The sequence below is a fragment of the Barbus barbus genome (genome assembly GCF_936440315.1).
Source record: "Barbus barbus genome assembly, chromosome: 14".
Taxonomy (NCBI): domain Eukaryota; kingdom Metazoa; phylum Chordata; class Actinopteri; order Cypriniformes; family Cyprinidae; genus Barbus; species Barbus barbus.
The window spans coordinates 31,364,161-31,382,975 of record NC_136742.1 but is presented as its reverse complement, the minus strand read 5'-3'; the positions used below and the strand labels follow the sequence as shown (position 1 = coordinate 31,382,975).

At 36.3% G+C, this 18,815-nt stretch overlaps 1 protein-coding gene across 5 annotated transcripts in view; it reads left to right on the top strand.

Moving 5' to 3' along the window:
- LOC306880544 (serine/threonine-protein phosphatase 2A 56 kDa regulatory subunit gamma isoform-like) overlaps nucleotides 1–16,585 on the top strand; it is a 28,831-nt gene extending 12,246 nt beyond the window's left edge. For 2 of the 5 annotated variants that reach the window (XM_079434140.1, XM_079434142.1), the window contains 13 exons: nucleotides 2,746–2,945; nucleotides 3,809–3,919; nucleotides 4,768–4,860; nucleotides 5,266–5,396; nucleotides 6,889–6,948; nucleotides 7,245–7,353; nucleotides 8,149–8,202; nucleotides 8,812–8,982; nucleotides 9,078–9,205; nucleotides 12,055–12,156; nucleotides 12,238–12,310; nucleotides 12,700–12,816; nucleotides 14,167–16,585. In XM_079434140.1, the coding sequence (XP_079290266.1) occupies nucleotides 2,746–2,945; nucleotides 3,809–3,919; nucleotides 4,768–4,860; nucleotides 5,266–5,396; nucleotides 6,889–6,948; nucleotides 7,245–7,353; nucleotides 8,149–8,202; nucleotides 8,812–8,982; nucleotides 9,078–9,205; nucleotides 12,055–12,156; nucleotides 12,238–12,310; nucleotides 12,700–12,816; nucleotides 14,167–14,301 (1,484 nt within the window). In that variant the 3' untranslated portion in view covers nucleotides 14,302–16,585. Of the gene's footprint in view, nucleotides 1–2,745; nucleotides 2,946–3,808; nucleotides 3,920–4,767; nucleotides 4,861–5,265; nucleotides 5,397–6,888; nucleotides 6,949–7,208; nucleotides 7,354–8,148; nucleotides 8,203–8,811; nucleotides 8,983–9,077; nucleotides 9,206–12,054; nucleotides 12,157–12,237; nucleotides 12,311–12,699; nucleotides 12,817–14,166 lie in introns of all 5 variants that reach the window. The other 3 variants (XM_079434139.1, XM_079434141.1, XR_013785080.1) reach the window with 2 other exon arrangements.
- Nucleotides 16,586–18,815: the final 2,230 nt, after the last annotated feature.

Here is an 18,815-nt window from a genome sequence, read left to right as displayed (position 1 = left end):
CTGTCCTATAGTTATAAAGCACTGCAGTTTTTCTTTGGGTGATGAATGAAGCTGAAATACTAGACGCAGTAGAATCTACATTTGATATTGTATTTCTGATGTTATCTATTTTATCAGTAAAGAAATTCATAAAGTCATTACTATTAAACTGTGAGGGAATGTTTAGATCGGGTGGCGTCTGTTTATTTGTTAATCTAGCCACTGTGCTAAATAAGAACCTTGGATTGTTTTGGTTATTATCTATGATTTTGTGGATATGCTCTACCCTGGCAGCTTTTAGAGCCTGTCTATTGCTGGGCATACTGTTTTTCCACGCAATTCTAAACACTTCCAAGTTAGTTTTTCTCCATTTGCGCTCAAGAATACGAGTTTCCTTCTTGAGAGAATGGGTATAACTGTTGTACCATGGCGCAGTATGTTTTTCTCTAACCTTTTTCAATTTGAGGGGGGCAACAGCTTCTAATGTATTAGAGAAGATAGTGCCCATGTTGCTAGTTATTTCTTCTAGTTCATGCGTATTTATGGGTACACAGAGCAGTTGAGATAAATCAGGCAGGTTATTTGTGAATCTGTCTTTGGTGGCTGGAACAATAGTTCTGCCCGGACGATAACGCGGAGCCATATAATTAATATCAGTAATACGCAGCATGCACGATACAAGGAAATGATCAGTAACATCATCACTTTGAGGTACGATATCTATATCGGTAAGATCAAGTCCATGCGATATAATTAAATCTAGCGTATGATTAAAACGATGAGTGGGCCCGGTGACGTTTTGCTTGACTCCAAAAGAGTTTATTAGGTCAGTAAACGCAAGTCCTAACGCATCATTTGTATTATCAACGTGAATGTTAAAATCTCCGACGATTAGCGCTTTATCAACATTAACTAATAGATCTGAGAGGAAATCTGCAAATTCTTTTAGGAAATCTGTATATGGCCCTGGCGGTCTATACACAGTAGCCAGAGCAAGAGATAGGAGAGATTTCTTTTGCATATCTAACAGTGTAACATTAAGCAGAAGTATTTCAAATAAGTTAATTATATTCTCCACACAGCCTAATGTTTTTAAACATAGTAGTATTACCTGAATAGTTGGATAATATTTTTATGAACTTTGGGTTGCTTTAAAAGACATGATGCATTCACATTTAATTCAATAATTACCTCAGATAAGTATGGTTATTAAAACGAATAAAGTTGTCAGAATCACAGTTGATGTGACTTTTGTTTAATTTATCACCCTGGAAAAATAAGATCAAGCCGATTGCATTGCATTATGGGATGCATTATTTAATGCACGCAGAATATTTGCATACCATGCACAAAGTGCATGCAGAACATGAAGTACTGAGGAGGGTTGTGTGCATGCTTTCGTCAGTGAACTGAAGATTGAATAGTCTAGTTTTGATTTAAATTGAGCCGTTTATAAATTGAGCTTCACCAAATCCGTTCTGGTCAAATGCATTAGTTGTTGACGCTGACGTCTGTGCTTCAAATGAAAGTGTTATTGCACGGCTGTTTTCACATGTTAAACCACAATCACCACTCCCATGTGCATAAAGGGAAGCGTGAGGCGAGTTTCTCACAGCCGTGACCTTTACAGATCATGCTTCAGTATCAGGACCAGAGCAGTGAAGAAAACAAACACTTTTATACTGGCTCAGATCATCGAAGTCTTGTTATGCACCTAACGACTCTAATGATCCGCATTACGTTTAGGGCTGTAAAAGCATCAGAAGTGGCTAAAAACATAATAGCATCACATTTATGGTGAAAACATTGATGCATCCCAGACAACACCGAAGAGCCGCCTACTCCTCCGTCCATCTCTGTGCTAAAATAAAACAACGCTTTTAAACCTCGCCGGTCATGTGCAGCTTTAAAGGAAACCATGTGATCTAAACGTTCATGGAAGCCCAAAATATACTGCAAGTTTGTCTGACGTCAATAATACAGGAAAAACCCTGCAGCTGCAACATCACTTTAACCCTGTAAAGCCTGACATATGAAATAATAGTCTGATTCTTTAAAAAAAATTGAAGTTTATTGAGCTTTTACACAAAATATTACAAAAATCGAAAAACAATGTGTATGTGTTTGAGTATAATATTTGACACATTTATGGCTGATATAGTGAGAATGTGGAGGAAAAACAGCTGTTTTATTCAGAGGCTCAAACTGAGCAAAAATATGCAGTTTGGTACAGATGCTGATATTTATATGATGAAATTCTTTAATGAAATTTATAATGATGTAAATCAGTGAGATCTTTATAACAGATACAGACATAAAATGATCTAAATATCATTGTTCACTCTATATCTCCAGTAATATGTCTCCGTAAGATGAGATTGTATATAATGCGATGCTGATTGAGAGATGAAGAAATAGACGCTCCTCAGAAGATGTGAGATGAAGATCATTCCTCCGCTGAGGAACAGAGAAAGTAAAGCTTCTGGAAACGAACGCTCCTCAAAAGATCCTGAAGATCAGATTTGAGACGCACTGATTTTTCTAGAAAATGATTGATGGAGAATCAAGCAAAGCTGAGCTGCTTCAGTCCAGAAAGAGTTCATCTGGAAATATGACTACAGTTATTCTGACGCTTACTTGATCAAAATGGCAAAGTTTTGATCATTTACAGAACTTAAAAATGCATGCATCAAATATGTTTTTCCTTCCGGTGAGTAGATGTCAGTGTTGCATTTAATGCATGAACTCTCCTCTCTGCTGCTGTAGATGTTCCTCCCGCCGAGCAGGAGAAGTTATTCGTGCAGAAGCTGCGTCAGTGCTGCGTTCTCTTCGACTTCATCTCTGACCCCTTGAGCGATCTGAAATGGAAGGAGGTGAAGCGGGCGGCGCTCAGCGAGATGGTGGAGTACATCACTCACAACAGGAACGTCATCACCGAGCCCATCTATCCTGAGGTGGTGCACATGGTGAGTACACACAAACACCATATATGTGACCCTGCAGCACAAACGCAGTCATGAGTAACACAGGTATGTTTGTAATAACATACTTCATAGTAATAACTTCTCCAGATGTTAACTGATGGACTGGAGTGGTGTGGATTATTGTGATGTTTTTATCAGCTGTTTGGACTCTCATTCTGACGGCACCCATTCACTGCAGAGCATCCATTGCTGAGACACTGATCCTAAATTTTTCCAAATCTGTTCCTGTGAAGAAGCAAAAAAAAAATGCACATTTTGGACTGGAGAAGTCAATGCTTTTTCTTTTCTTCTATAAAGTGGATATGAACTATATAACCCGCTGATAGCGCATCGCTCGGCCATACAAGGTTGTGTTGAGCGTTTGGGCTCCTCTGAATCATATCTGTGGTTTCGCCGTCCTTTTAAGAGGCGGTTTTTGTCCGACAGCTTTGCGTTTAGCAGCAGAGCGTTGATTGACCTGCGCTTGGCCTCGGTGCTTCTGCCAGCTGCAGTTATTCAGCGCTCTTTGATATTTATTAGAGCCCACAGCTGATGTTAAGCCGCGGCCTATCGAAGTGCAAATGGACTTGTGAAATAAGCATGATAATATGTTCTCAAGCACATTTCCCTTAAACACACACACACACACTTTGATGATTAAAGCCAGGAACTTCAAAGTGCTGCGATCGGGAGGATTAAAGCCTTCTGATTAATTTGTGCATGTTCTGCCACGTTTTATTAACCAGCGAGCTGAATGGACGGTTCATTGATTAAGACTTTAGTCTGTTCCCAGTAATCAGATATGTATCTAATATACACACTTTTCTTCAGTACAGTTGAAGGTTTATGTGGTTTATTTGTTTCAGTTTGCAGTCAACATGTTTAGGACGTTACCGCCATCATCCAACCCAACCGGTGCAGAGTTCGACCCAGAGGAGGATGAACCCACGCTAGAAGCGGCCTGGCCTCACCTGCAGGTGAACACCTGCACATTTATATGACATTAATACTTTTATCCATCAAGGATGCATTCAGTTGATCAAAAGTGGCAGTAAAGTCCTTTATAATGTTACAAAAGATTTCTATTTCAAATAAATGCTGTTCTTTTGAACTTTCTATTAATCTGTGAATCCTGAAAAATAAAATGCATCAAGGTTTCCACAAAAATATTGTGCAGCACAACTGTTTTCAACATTGATAATAATCAGAAATGTTTGTTGAGCAGTAAATCAGTATATTAGAATGATTTCTGAAAGATACTGGAGTAATGATGCTGAAAATACAGCTTTGCTCACAGAAATAAATTACAGTTCAACACATATTCACACAGAAAACAGCTGTTTTACATTCTAATAATATTTCACAATTTTTACTGTATTTTTGATCAAATAAATGCAGCCTTGGTGAACAGGAGAGACTTATTTCAGAAACATTGAAAAAATCTCACCAAGCCCAAATTTGAATGCTGTATATATGTATATAATACTATTATATGTTGTACAGTCTATTACTTATTAACAAAATAATTCTATTACAATATTGTTTTCACTGCAGTACAGTAAAAATCCTATAAATGAGAAAAATGTGTGCACTTATGTGGATGTATTTTTTTTATGTGCTTAATTATAATGAAATTATTATTATTAGTAGTAGTAGTAGGAGGAGTAATATTCATTATTATTATTGATACAATATAATTTCCCTTTAAGAAGTGTGCTGTAAAGCTCTTTGAATAAGTGTCCACTAAACGACTGCTAATTTACTTATAAATGCATGTTTTATAGTTTGAAATGCATCTTTCAGATACATATTTTTCTTCCCACAGCTCGTCTATGAATTCTTCCTGCGGTTTTTAGAGTCACCAGACTTTCAACCAAATATAGCCAAGAAATACATCGACCAAAAGTTTGTGATGCAGGTGTGTTGAAATAAGGTTAATTTGTTTGCTTCAGAATCACTTGGCATTGAATAAATCATTTAAATCTGTTAATCATTAGCATTAAAATGGCAAATTGCACACGTAGGACTCCAGATACCATGTGCACGTTGCAGTTTTATTTAATATACTGTACCTAATAAATGTTTGTTAGTTCCCTGCATTAATATGTTTTCAGTTTGATTTATTTTAATGTGTTTGTGTGATATAAACAAGTTCTTTATTATACCCTTAATTCATTAACCTCAATAATAGTCATGTCCACAGAAAACACAGATGTTATTTTTGCGTTGTTTGCATGATTACCAAAGACTTCTGTGCTAAAAAATGGATCCGTTCACATCCGATAAGCCTTATTAAGGGATGTCTGATCTGATCTGATTGCAGCTCCTGGATCTGTTCGACAGTGAAGATCCTCGAGAGCGGGACTTTCTGAAGACGACTCTGCACCGCATCTATGGGAAGTTCCTGGGTCTCAGAGCGTACATCAGGAAACAGATTAATAACATTTTCTATAGGTGAGACTGCAAAATATGACCCAGGACTTGCAATGCATGCAACTGGGCAATATGGCAAAAAATTCTAATTTCTATTCTTTTCGAAACGTTTGACCGATTCTTGAACTTGAAAATGTAACTACAACATGATTCAAGTAACTTTTTCTTTATTAACCCTCTAGTTAAAGAAAATGATATTCCAAGTGCAGCACACATGATGTAAATGTTAAGCAGATCACTTAAATATCTTTGCAGAAAAGATGCATGAACTACAACTACATCTTGTACAAACTCGTCTTATACATATTAATATATTCATACATTATACTAGGAAAATTTTAACTTTAGAAGAAATCTGAAAAGTCAAGGTAATTCAAAATGACTGAAGGTATAACAGCAGTAGACTATTATTAACTATAAATGTTCTGTAAAAACAATGAACCGCATCTTTCAGTCTGTCTCCATGATGCAAACATCAAATATCAGACACAGTAGTAGTTCTGCACAGCTTTTTATTTGATTGAGCTGCTTTTCCATTGTTTTTCTATGTTAACATGGATGTTTTTGACTGTTGCGCTCGCGTTATAAAAACACAGCGCTCAAGTTAAAAGAAGTTCACTCCCATCTTCTTGAATGACGCATCTTTATCAACACAAAATTGTATTCTTAATCTCTTTTCTCTTTACTGTTATCACTGGTATATTGTCAAAGTGTCTAATTCTAGCGTTTGGTTATGTTTCTATTCAAAATCACGATTCCTCAAAAAAATACAATCGTGGCAAAACATTACTTTCAAATTAATCGGAAAAATCGCCCAGCCCTACACTACTTTCATAACATGACATTTCTAAGTGAAACTGCACATATGACCCTGCAGCACAAACGCAGTCATCAGTAACACAGGTATATTTGAACAATATATTTGAACTTCATTTGAACAACTTTAAAGGAGATTTTCTCAATATTTAGATTGTTTTGCTCCCTCAGATTCCAGATTTTCAAATATTGTCCTATCATAACAAACCATACATCAATGGAAAGATTATTTATTCAGATTTCAGATGATGTATAAATCCCAATTTCACAAAATTGACCCTTCTGACTGGTTTTGTGCTCCAGGGTCACATTTAATATCGGTCAAAGTTGAAATAGGAAAACAAACATGCCCTTGAAGCATATCTTCATTGCTAATTTATATTTTTCATTTAACCTTTTTATTTTACATTGAAATGTAAAAACAATAAAAGGATTTAAAATTATAACAATATAATGTTAAAAATATTTTTTTTTATTTCAAAACGTTTGTTTTATTTTATTATTTTTTTAATTAATTTTAATAACATTTATTTTTGTCCCACAGCCCTCCATCAATTTAGGTTTTTGGTTAGATATGAAGGATTTTGGGAACTCCAGATCAATTGATGTTATAGTATGATTTTATTGATTGATTATATAATATCTGCTATATATCGTTTATAAACTGATATGCAATATGTGTTTTATCTCCATACAGGTTCATCTATGAAACAGAGCATCATAACGGAATAGCTGAACTACTGGAAATATTAGGAAGGTATGAAACATGTTTTCTTAATAAAATATATTTCTGCTCTCAAACCCAAGCAATATGCGAACAGATTAATTTGTGACGAATCACTGTAATACTATACTATAATAATGATATGATGTATGATAATGATATTATTGGTGTGATTCATTGTTTTATAACGCACTAGTTTACAGTGTTATATGGTCTTCTTGATCTGATGTCTTTGTTCTAGTGTGTGTCCGAAGCCTCGTTCATGAAGTATTTGTAATTATTCACTGTTTCAGCGGGATTCACGTCTTGTTTTCTCTCTTTAACACCAGCATCATTAACGGCTTTGCCTTACCACTGAAAGAAGAGCACAAAATCTTCCTTTTAAAAGTTTTGTTACCTTTGCATAAAGTCAAGTCCCTCAGTGTTTATCACCCACAGGTAAGATCTGGAGTTTATATTGATTCATGAGCTCATTTTCTTTTTAACGTATTACACCGTATTTGTTTCATTCTAATTAAGCATATATATAAGTATATATATTTATACTTTTAAGATCATTAAGAATTTATTTTTTAAATTAGGACATTATTTTTATAATTTTGCAATTAAAATACATTTTTATTATAGAAAATAAATATAAATTAGTGTTGTCAAACAGTTAATCACGATTAATCGCATACAAAATAAAAGTTTTTGTTTACATGATATATGTACGTGTACTGTGTATATTTATGTATAAATACACACAGATTATATATATTTTTAATATTTACATGTATATACATGTCTATATTTATATTCTTATATTTTATATTATACAAATATATTTAACAAACAATATATTTCTCTGAAATATATACATGCATGTGTTTGTATTTATATATACATAATAAATATACACAGTACACACATATATTATGTAAACAAAAACTTTTATTTTGGATGCAATTAATCATTTGACAGCACTAAAATAAAGACACTTATATAAATAATTTATAGAAAATTGTGGAAAATTTGTAAATGTATATTCCATATTTTAATCCTGCATAAATTACATTATATTCTCATTCAGGAAAATCAAACTAAATCAAAAATTAAACATCTATATTTATTATATTAATGAGAATTTTGATGAAACCATGAACTAAGCTTTAAATGATTATAATTAGTTGCTCATTGGTTTGTGCTTGAGGTGCATTATGAAGATGATTGACTGTTGTTTGTGTTCTTCAGCTGGCTTACTGTGTGGTGCAGTTTCTGGAGAAGGACAGCACACTTACTGAGCCGGTGGGTTTGAGCACCATCTGCTGGTCACTTCCTCTACTCTGTCTGCTCTCATAAAGCTGTTTTCTCTTCTGCTCTCTAACTGCTTTATCAAAGTATCTTTACTCTCTGGTACTCCTGATGAAAAGGCATATGTATGTTCTTTTGGGCGACGCTTCCCAGCAGTATTCTTACACTTACACGCTTTTAATTTCCCATTTAAAGTGTCTTTTCATTTTTTAAAAAATTGTAAATATCAATATTCAATGTTTTGTTTAAAATAACAAAATATTATTCATGCATTTATAACATTCATGTTCTGCATTAAACAGTGTGTAAATATAAACACTTCTTCTTCAGATTCCTCTGCATTGCAAAGATGAATTTTATTGATACTGATATCATTTGTTTGGTAACAGCCCAAATGTCGTCTTATTCTAATTGACTGATTAAATGTAAGAATTTGACTCAAAAGATGAGCTATTTTAAATTGTAATAATATTTAGCAATTTTGTAAGTATTTTTGAGCAAATAAATGCAGAAGAGACTTCTTTCAGAAATGCTTTAAAATTGTAATTATTCCAAGCTTTGGCCCGCTGGTGTAGTTGATGCGGAGTGTTTTCTTGGTTTTAGGTGGTGATAGCACTTCTGAAATACTGGCCAAAGACTCACAGTCCAAAGGAGGTGATGTTTCTGAACGAGCTGGAAGAGATTCTGGATGTCATCGAGCCTTCAGAGTTCTTTAAAGTGATGGAGCCGCTATTCAGACAGCTGGCCAAGTGCGTCTCCAGTCCACATTTCCAGGTCTGCTGAACCCTGAAACACCTGCAGAGAGCAACATGAGTTCATCAAGCTGTAGTCTCTGAGAGAATCTCTGTTCATGTTCATGTCGTCCTCAGGTTGCGGAGCGAGCTCTCTACTACTGGAATAACGAGTACATCATGAGTTTAATCAGCGATAACGCGGCGAGGATCCTGCCCATCATGTTCCCCTCGCTGTACCGAAACTCCAAAACCCACTGGAACAAGTGAGTCACGCTGTTCACAAGTTCAGCTAGACACCGCTTATCCAGAATATTGACTAATTTGGTCAAAACGGAGTGAGTCAGAGGGGTTTTACGCATACAGGGAGTGTATAGAGGTCAGCCAATCATAAGAAAGCTCATTAACATATAGAAATCCTACAAATATTGTATCAGAAACAGCCTGTTTAATTGTAATGATTAGACAGTTTAGAAAATGGAAAAATTAAATGATGATGCTTGACTTGAAATTAAATTGATATTATATATTATTCAAATTATTATATAATGGAACCGAATATAACAAATAAAATTGTCATTAACCAAACATAAGTATCTATTTGTGTTGATAGTTCCGGTCCTTGATTCTGATTGGTTGAGCCAAGTTCGAAGCTGTTGTAAATTACAAAGTAACATACACCTTTGTTTACGTTTGTGTGTTGCTCGGCAACCACTTTGTTGCAACCAGAACCGTTTCTGAGGAACTACATTGTTTGGCGGGAGTATAATGTTCTTATTAATATCATTACATTTTATTTGCTCTGTTTTAATTTGTGAAACCTTGCTACATATATGGAATAACCGTTTTATAAAAGCAATAAGCCCCGTGAAGCCGTGGTTTACAGTGAATTTATAACCGCTAAGTGTGTTGTAGGCACTGTGCTTCGCCGCCTAGCTGTTTTAAATTCACTGTAAACCACGGCTTCACGGGGCTTATTGCTTTATTACATTGGGCCTCATTCATGAAACACAAGCAGAACTCATTTTTGTGCAAATCGTTCGTAGAGCTGTTCTGACGTAAATTTTTGGATTCATAGAAGTGTTCGTATTTTCAGAATATTCGTTGTACGAAAGAAGTGTACACCTGCTCCACGTGTAAATGGTGCGTAAAACGTTCGGTGTTTTTTGGCAAACTGATGACACTGAATTTTGATGCACTGCCATTATAATATTTTACAAGTTTGTTTGCTTGTTTTCTTTTAGCTGAGAGTTGATCACTGTTTAGCTTGGGGTGAAACGTTCTGTCACTTTACACCCAGCCGTCCAATCAGTGAAGGAGGGGCGGGACTAATACCACACCGACCAATCATCCTACTTCTACAACAACTGAACTACAATAGAGAAGTTAAAATGCATTTGTATATTCAGTAATATTCTTAAAAATGAGATACTAGTAATTTGTTACAGCTGTGGATATTCCTAATCATAGCAACCAAAGCGTCTCATCTGGAAAAACACTGTGCCATGAAAGCGTTGTCAAGCGCCAGCAGCTGGTCGTTTGAAGAAGAGAGCCTGACATTCTTCAGCTGGCTAAAAACTCTTTGGTGGACACACATTAATTAAATATGTATTGTTAGGTATATGGCCAATTAGTCTTTTTGGCATTTAAGCAATATGTAGCCAAACCTGAGAAAGTAGACACGCATGTAGCGGTTATAAATGGGGGATTATGCTAATTGTGAATGAATGTGCTCGAGCGGCCTATTTACTAATGATTGGAATGCATTAACATATCTATCCGGAGGAGAGTTTTCAGGAAGGTCTGGTTTACACGCAAATTACTCCGAATTTACTCCTATATTTACGAATGTTTCATGAATGAGGCCCAATGTGTGTATATAAAACTATATATATATAGTTGTGTGTTGTTTATAGTAACATGCACAATATCAAGACAGTACATCAGTTTTCAGTTATCTATATATGTGTGTGTGTGTGTGTGTATATATATATATATATATATATATATATATATATATATTTTAACAAGCAGAACACACATTATATAAAAGCTGAATGAAATGGAAATCATATTATCCTTACACTGGCTGCCTGTGCGTTACAGAGTAGATTTACAAATTTGACTTCTTGTCTATAAGTCACTAAATGGTATGTCTCCATCATATATCTCTGATTTATTGATTGAGCAAAATATAAGCAGATCTCTTCTAACCAGAGACTCTTGTTTATCCCCAAGACGAGGCGGAAGTGCTCGCGCTTTTTCTATAATTGCCTCCAAGACTCTGGAATGATCTGCCCACTTTCATTAGAATGGCTTCGTCTCTGGATATTTTTAAGTCTAAATTAAAAACCTATGTTCGATAATTCTTTTAATTCTGGTTGAAGCACTCTATATCCTTGTCTTATGTTTTTTTCCCCCTTCCTCTTGGTTTTACAGCTTTTTATTTTTCATTGTGTTATTGCTGTTTTTAGTTATGTTATTGTAAAGCACATTGGTCAACTCTGGTTGTAGTAAATAGTGCTACTGGCCATTTGTCATTAACCAACCAAACAAATATATAGCCAATGTTACAATGTCGTTTTGATGAAAAATTAAGATGCACATAATTTTATAATAGTTGATATTGTGCATGTTATTATAAAGAATAAAATTTTTATATGTGTCCCTGGAGCACAACAGCAGTCATGAGTAGCACAGATATATTTGTAGCAATAGACAACAACACATTGTATGGGTCAAAATTATACATTTCTCTTTTATGACAAAAATCATTAGGATATTAAGATCATGTTCCATGAAGATATTTAGTAAATTTCCTACCGTAAATATATCAAAAGTTAATTTTTGATTAGTAATATGCATTGCTAAGAACTTCATTTGAACAACTTTAAAGGAGATTTTCTCAATATTTAGATTTTTTTGCTCCCTCAGATTCCAGATTTTCAAATAGTTGTATCTCAGACAAATATTGTTCTATCATAACAAACCATGCATCAATGGAAAGATTATTTGTGGTCCGGGGTCTCGCATAATAAGTACATGATTTTACATTTCTACTGACTTTAAAAGCGTTTCAGTCCATCTACATGTCACTTCCTCTTCCTGTCGTCAGGACGATCCACGGGCTGATCTATAACGCTCTGAAGCTCTTTATGGAGATGAATCAGAAGCTTTTTGACGACTGCACACAGCAGTTCAGGGCCGAGAAAAACAAGTAGGAAGCGCTTTCCCACACTCACTCAGACTTTGAGTCGCGCTCGTCTGGCTAAACTCTTCCTTTCTCTCTGAACATTAGAGAAAAGGCCAAGTGGAAAGAGCGCGAGGAGGCGTGGATAAAGATCGAGAATCTGGCCAAATCAAACCCACAGGTAAACGGCTCTGATATTACTCGTGTGGGCAGAACTCAGAGCTGCAGACAGCACAGATGTCAATCAGCTCCAGCACATTCAGTTTAATAGCATTTCTCTCATTTATTTAGATGAATATATTCCAGGTTCAGTAGAAGCTCTAACGCTGTCAATCATTTTGACTCATCCGTCGGTTTATAAACCATGTTTGTTGATTAATACACTTACAATAGTTGTGCATTTCAATTTTTTTTTACAAACAAGTGTGAATTTCTTTTTTGGCATCTGACATGCTTAACTGCTATTGTTATTGGAAGCTACGTTATTAATGTGCATTTGTCTTTATTTAAAATGGTTGCATATATTCAATAGTATTTCAGAGGTTTTGATAATGACTTTTTCTGCTTTAGTTTCTCATGTACATCGACTCCACCAGCCTCAGCAGTCTGATGGACATGGAGACAGACGGGCCGATCATTGAGGATGTCATGATGCTAAAGAAGACCGTAGAAGAAGAAGCCACTCAGGTAAAAGATGTTTTACCATTTAAAGGGATAGTTCACCCAAAAATGAAAATTTGCTGTTTATCTGCTTACTCCAAGGGCATCCAAGATGTAGGTGACTTTGTTTCTTCAGTAGAACACAAACAAAGGTCTTTAACTCAAACCGTTGCAGTCTATCAGTCATATAATGGCAGTCAATGGGACTCACGGCTTTGAGAGAAAAAAAAACATACTCAGACAAAACCAAATTAAACCCTGCGGCTCGTGACGATGCATTGAGGTCTAAAGACACGAAACGATTGGTCTGTGCAAGAAACTGAACAGCATTTATATAGTTTTTTACCTCTTGATCTGCTGCACGGTTTGAGTTAAAAATCTTCATTTGTGTTCTACTGAAGAAACAAAGTCACCTACATCTTGGATGCACTGGGGGTAAACAGATAAACAGCTAATTATCATCTTTGGGTGAACTATCCCTTTAAAGAAGGTTTGGGGTCAGTGAGCTGGTTTTTTTTTTGTTGTTTTTTTTTATATTGGTCTCTTCTGCTCACCAAGGCTGCATTTATTTAATCAAAAATACAGTAAAAATTGTGAAATTATTATAGCTGTTTTCTATGTGACTGTTAAAATGTAATTTTAAGTGTTTTTGAAATAAGTCTCTTCTGCTCACCAAAGCTGCATTTATTTGCTCAAAAATACTTAAAAATCATTAAGAATTTTTATAAATCTTCATGAGCATTTGAGTGTGCGGATAAAAACTAGAGTAGAGCGCCATCTGCTGTTAAAATCTAAGCTCAGAATCCATTCAAGAGAGAATCACGATTGTGTTTGGAAAATCTCAGAATCGTTCCACGAATCGATTCTGCATCGATTTATCGCCGCAGCCCTATAGTCAACCAAAAAAATCTTTAGTTGAGGACAGCCCTAATAATATCAAAGTTTAAAGGGATAGTTCACCCAAAAATTAAAATGCTGTCATTAATTACTCACCCTCATGTCGTTCCAAACCCGTAAGACCTTCGTTCAACTTCAGAAATCAAATTAAGGTATTTTTGATGAACTCCGAGAGCTCTCTGACCCTCCATAGACAACAACACATCTGTAATGTTCCCAGGTCCAGAAACGAAGCAAGGACATCGTTACATCTGGGAGCATTACAGTTGTGTTGTTGTCTATGGAGGGTCAGAGAGCTCTCGGAGTTCATCAACAATATCTTAATTTGTGTTCCGAAGATGAACGAAGGTCTTCCAGGTTTGGAACGACATGAGGGTGAGTAATTGACAAATTTTTGGGGTGAACTAACCTTTTAATTTTCCCACTGGATATTCTGTGCAAATGTCATTTCACACTGTTTTATTTGATCTCTCCGCGCAGCCCCACAGAGACCAGCGTAAAGAACGTCCCCTGACGCGACGCAAGTCCGAGCTGCCTCAGGATACCTGCACCATGAAGGCCCTGGAGACGCACCGGCGCGCCGAGGACATGATCGGTGCCCAGGATGGCCACTAGAGGACCACAGATGCCCGAAACCCAGCCCAGACCAGACCAGTCCAGTCTCAGCCGCCGTGTTCAGCACAGACGACCAGCGGCGGAGGACGGCTCCGGTGTGACTCACAAACACATGAACCCGTTCTGTCCAGAACCGACCGCGCCGGAGCCCATCCCCACATCCAGACCCCCTCGATCCACGCTAGTCCAGTCCCGACTCATCCTCTTCTCCACTTTCGTTTGTCCGTTTCTCTCTGTTAAAGGGATAGTTCACCCAAAAATGAAAATTGTCATTAATTACTCACCCTCATGTCGTTCCAAACCCGTAAAAACTTTTTAAAAATCCGATTTTTTGAAATCCGAGAGCTCTCTGACCCTCCATAGACAGCAATGCAACTGCCAAGTTCAAGACCTAGAAAGGTAGTACGGACATCATTAAAATAGTATGTGACATCAGTGGTTCAACCGTAATTTTATTAAGATAAGAGATTACTCTTTGTGCGCAGGAAACAAAAATAAGTCTTCTCCTCCAAATCACGTATTCCGCCATTGCGGAGATTACCACGACGCATTACCACATGCGCGCTTTCCCCAGAATGTAATCAGCTTTGTTTACGTTCAGCATGTGCGCATTTCCTCCTGAACGTAAGCAACTCTGATTACGTTGATTATGTTCTGGGGAAAGCACGCACATGCTTCGTGGTCCTCTCCAAATAGCGGAAGACTGTAACTTGGGGAGAAGAGTTGTTGAATAATATTGTTATTTTAGTTTTCTTTGCGCACAAGCTTCGCAGAATTGAAATGGAGCCACTGATGTCACAGATGGACTGTTTTATCAATGTCCTTACTATGTTTCTGTGACTGGGAACATTTCAGTTGCGTTGCTTTCAATGCTGGGTCAGAAATATCTTAATTTGTGTTCAACAGATGATCGAAGGTCTTACGGGTTTGGAACAACATGAGGGTGAGTAATTAATCATTTTTGGGTAACCTATCCCTTTAAGCTGAACCGCACTTGTATTCGGGCGAGCGAACGATTCTCAGGTTGTTCGGAGGCCGAGAGCAGCGAGCCGTGTTCAGATTTCGCTCTCTTCTGTGGTTCTTGTGTCTGAAATGAAACCGGCTCGGTGTGTATTTCACGTCACGCTAATACTCTTCTGTTTTTGTCCAGATACTTGGCAATAAGTTCGTCCAGGGAGATTTTGGTTGTTCAAACAATGGTGAGCGGCCTTACGGTGGTTAATTAGTTTTTAGATGAGCGTCAAAGCTTTTTAACAGGCAATACCGAATGGTTTGTTTACCCAGTTTATCGACCAAGCCTTTATATGCATAGAGTGCCTTTTAGAGCGAGGAAAAAAGTATTTTCGTCTGACATTTCGCTCGCAAGAAATGCGGTCAGAACGGGACCCGGAGAAGCCTGACACAAAGAGAAATTCTCCTGATAAACTTGAACGACTTTCTCTGACTTGTGTGGTTTAGGACGAATCCCTCTGAACCATTGTTTGAACTCCCATTGGGTTTGGCCTGGTCGGAGCTACGGTGCAGCTCTCTCTCTGCGTTCGTCCGTGCCGTGATTTCAGATGCAGGTTTTTATTCTCGGCCCGTATAAGCTCGTCTGTCCGATTTGAATGTGCAAATTTGAATAGATAAATGCGTTATTTTTCTCTCCTGACCTTTCTCTTGGGTTTTAATTTAAACTCCTTCCTTGTCTTTCGGCTGTAGTGCGGAAATCTAAACTGTAGTCTGCGAAAGATGATTTTTCTGCCGTGTCAATAGCGTAACTTGCATTGTTTTTCCAGCTGGAAGCTTTCATTGTGGTGAATTTCACTTTCCGTTTCATTTCAGGAAAGAAAATACATCTGCAAAGTGTCCTTTAGTATGCGTCCCCTACTAAATGGCTCCATCTGATATTGTACATATTATGTACTGTTATGATCCATCTATTATTGAATGGTAGATCTCTTATTTTGTACAAATTTTCTGGTGTACAGATAAACCGTTATTAGCCACTTGCAGACAGTTGGTGTTTGACAGACTTCTGTAACTGCGTTAGAATCGTTTAGGATTTAATTTCTAATGTTTTTGTTTTTTTACTATTTGTAATTGAGAACTTTTCTGTCTCTGCATTCAGCTGTCTGATGAGATCATCATAAAATAGCCTTCATATGTGCTTTTCTCCAAATCTCAAGTGGTCTATGTCTATATACAGGAAATAAAGAAAACGTGTTTTATATTTTCATCTTACAAGAACGTGTTAATTGTATTCTGTGTGTGTTGAAGCACTAAAGAGGCTTTTCTCATTCACTGAAATCTTATTTTTAGTTTGATTGGATGCTTTAGATTTTCATTTACTCAAGCGTTTGAGCGCTAAATCCAAAATGCATCATTTATAATTTCATTTTATAGAAGCTCCTCATAGCTGGGACTGAATGTGTGGTGAATATTTACTTTTTATTTATCTGTAATTTCAGTGGAAATACTCAAGAATGGGAACTTTAGGGGACATGTGCTTCATATTCATGAAAAAATTCAACAATACAAAATATAATAATAGTCTCCTAACATAGGCTTTTGTTAATAAGAATAAAAATTAATTTAATTTAATTACAAATTCAAGTTAATTATTTTCCACTATTTTCTACTCAAAGAAGTGTAATATTACAAAATAATGACAAAAACAAAATTACTTGAATGAAATCAACATTCAAAATATTAATAAAAGCTTTAATATTATCACAAAGATATTAAAATAACACTGCTGTCAAATCCAGATGACTGGTTTAAATGTTCACCATATTACCTTGAAATACTGACCCGTTAAGTTTCCTCTATATTCATATTAAATTGGTTTTTCACGCCACCTTGTGGTTTCCAGCAATCATACTTCACCCTAAAACAGTGAGATGCATCCTCTTTAGTCTCTTGGCGTTCCCCATTGGTGGCTATGGGGTGGGTGGGAGGGGTGTAGAAAATACACAGAAGTCACATCAAATACAAGCGGGATAAACAGGTTATAAATCTGAAGGAGAGCAGGTCCCCCTCAGTAGAAATCGCATTCCAGGGCCCGGGGCCCTTAGGGAAGAGCCTTATAGACCCCCTGTACACAGTCCCCTTTCGATTTATTTTGAGTTTAAAAATTGTGCAAATGTTAATATTTGCATGTAAAACATTATTACATTTAGTTGACTACATCTTTGCATGTTTAACTAGATTTTTCTCTTGCAGGGTTTCACACAGATCAATATATGGTGGAGCAGGGGGCCCAACCCATCTAAATAATAACAATAATAATAATAATAATAATGTGTAAGAATCTGGAACAGAAGATTTATGTACAGATTTGTGCCTCATTTACTCTATATATACAGCTGTTTAGCTTATGCATATGTATTTACAAAGTACTAGGGAGAGAGTCGATAATTAGAGATGGGGAATGAATTACAGGACACCGGTAATAATTCCTGTGTTAGTTGTTTAGGCTGGAGATGGCATGGGGAAAACACGAGGTGGACACCAATGATCCTTTCTGCTGTCCTAACAGTCCGCTGCAGTCTTCTTATATCTGATGTGTTGGCTGACCCAAACCATACCGTTATAGAGGAGCACAGGACCGACTCAATAACAGCAGAGTAAACTTCCCTCGCTTGTACAGGAACAGCTCCTCGACTAAAATGTCCAGTAAAGCGTCCTAATCAAACGTCAACAAAAGGTATATTTGTTTGAATATTTGTTTGCATTAAATAAATCATCGATTCATAGAATTATTGATGACTTGGGCTGTTTTTATACCCTAAACAGGCAATGTGTCCTGGGAGATACAACTCATAAAATATCAAATATCAAATATTACTCAAATTCTTTTGAATATGTTTTACTTAAGTCCAGATGATATAAAAAGTGACATGAAATGATTTTTTGCTGATCATTTTTCACACTTGCCTGTTTTAGGGTTAAAGGCATAGTTCACCGAAAAAATGTACTTTCTAATGTGGAGAACTAACAGATGTTAGGAACACTGTAAGGGACGTATGATCTCAGTCCCATTCACCTTCATTGTTTTGAAAAGATGCTGTTAAAGAGGATGGCAAACCATCTCCTTTGTGCTCCACAGAAGAAAGTAGGTCGTATGTTTGATTAAATACTTGAGAGAACTGTTCCTTTAAGAGATCTCTCAATTAAATGCAAAACGTTGACTGTTTAAAATACTTTTTTTTTTTTTTCTTCAAGTAAACAAGTTCAATATTTCATCAAGCTGTTTGAGATGTTCAGTTCACAAACTCTGGATCACTCAAGCGTCTTGTTTAATTTAATTACTATTAAGGTACTTGCTTAAAAATATGGTATGTGATGGTATATGATGATTATGATTTTTTTATGCATTTGAAAAAAGTTTCTTCTGCTCACCAAGACTGCATTTATTTGATCAAAAATAGTCAAATATTCTAAAGAGTTTGAATTGATTGGTTCATCATTGCTGCAAGTGATTCTGTTTATTGTCATCTGCTAATATTTTATCATCTTGTTTTTATCAAAAC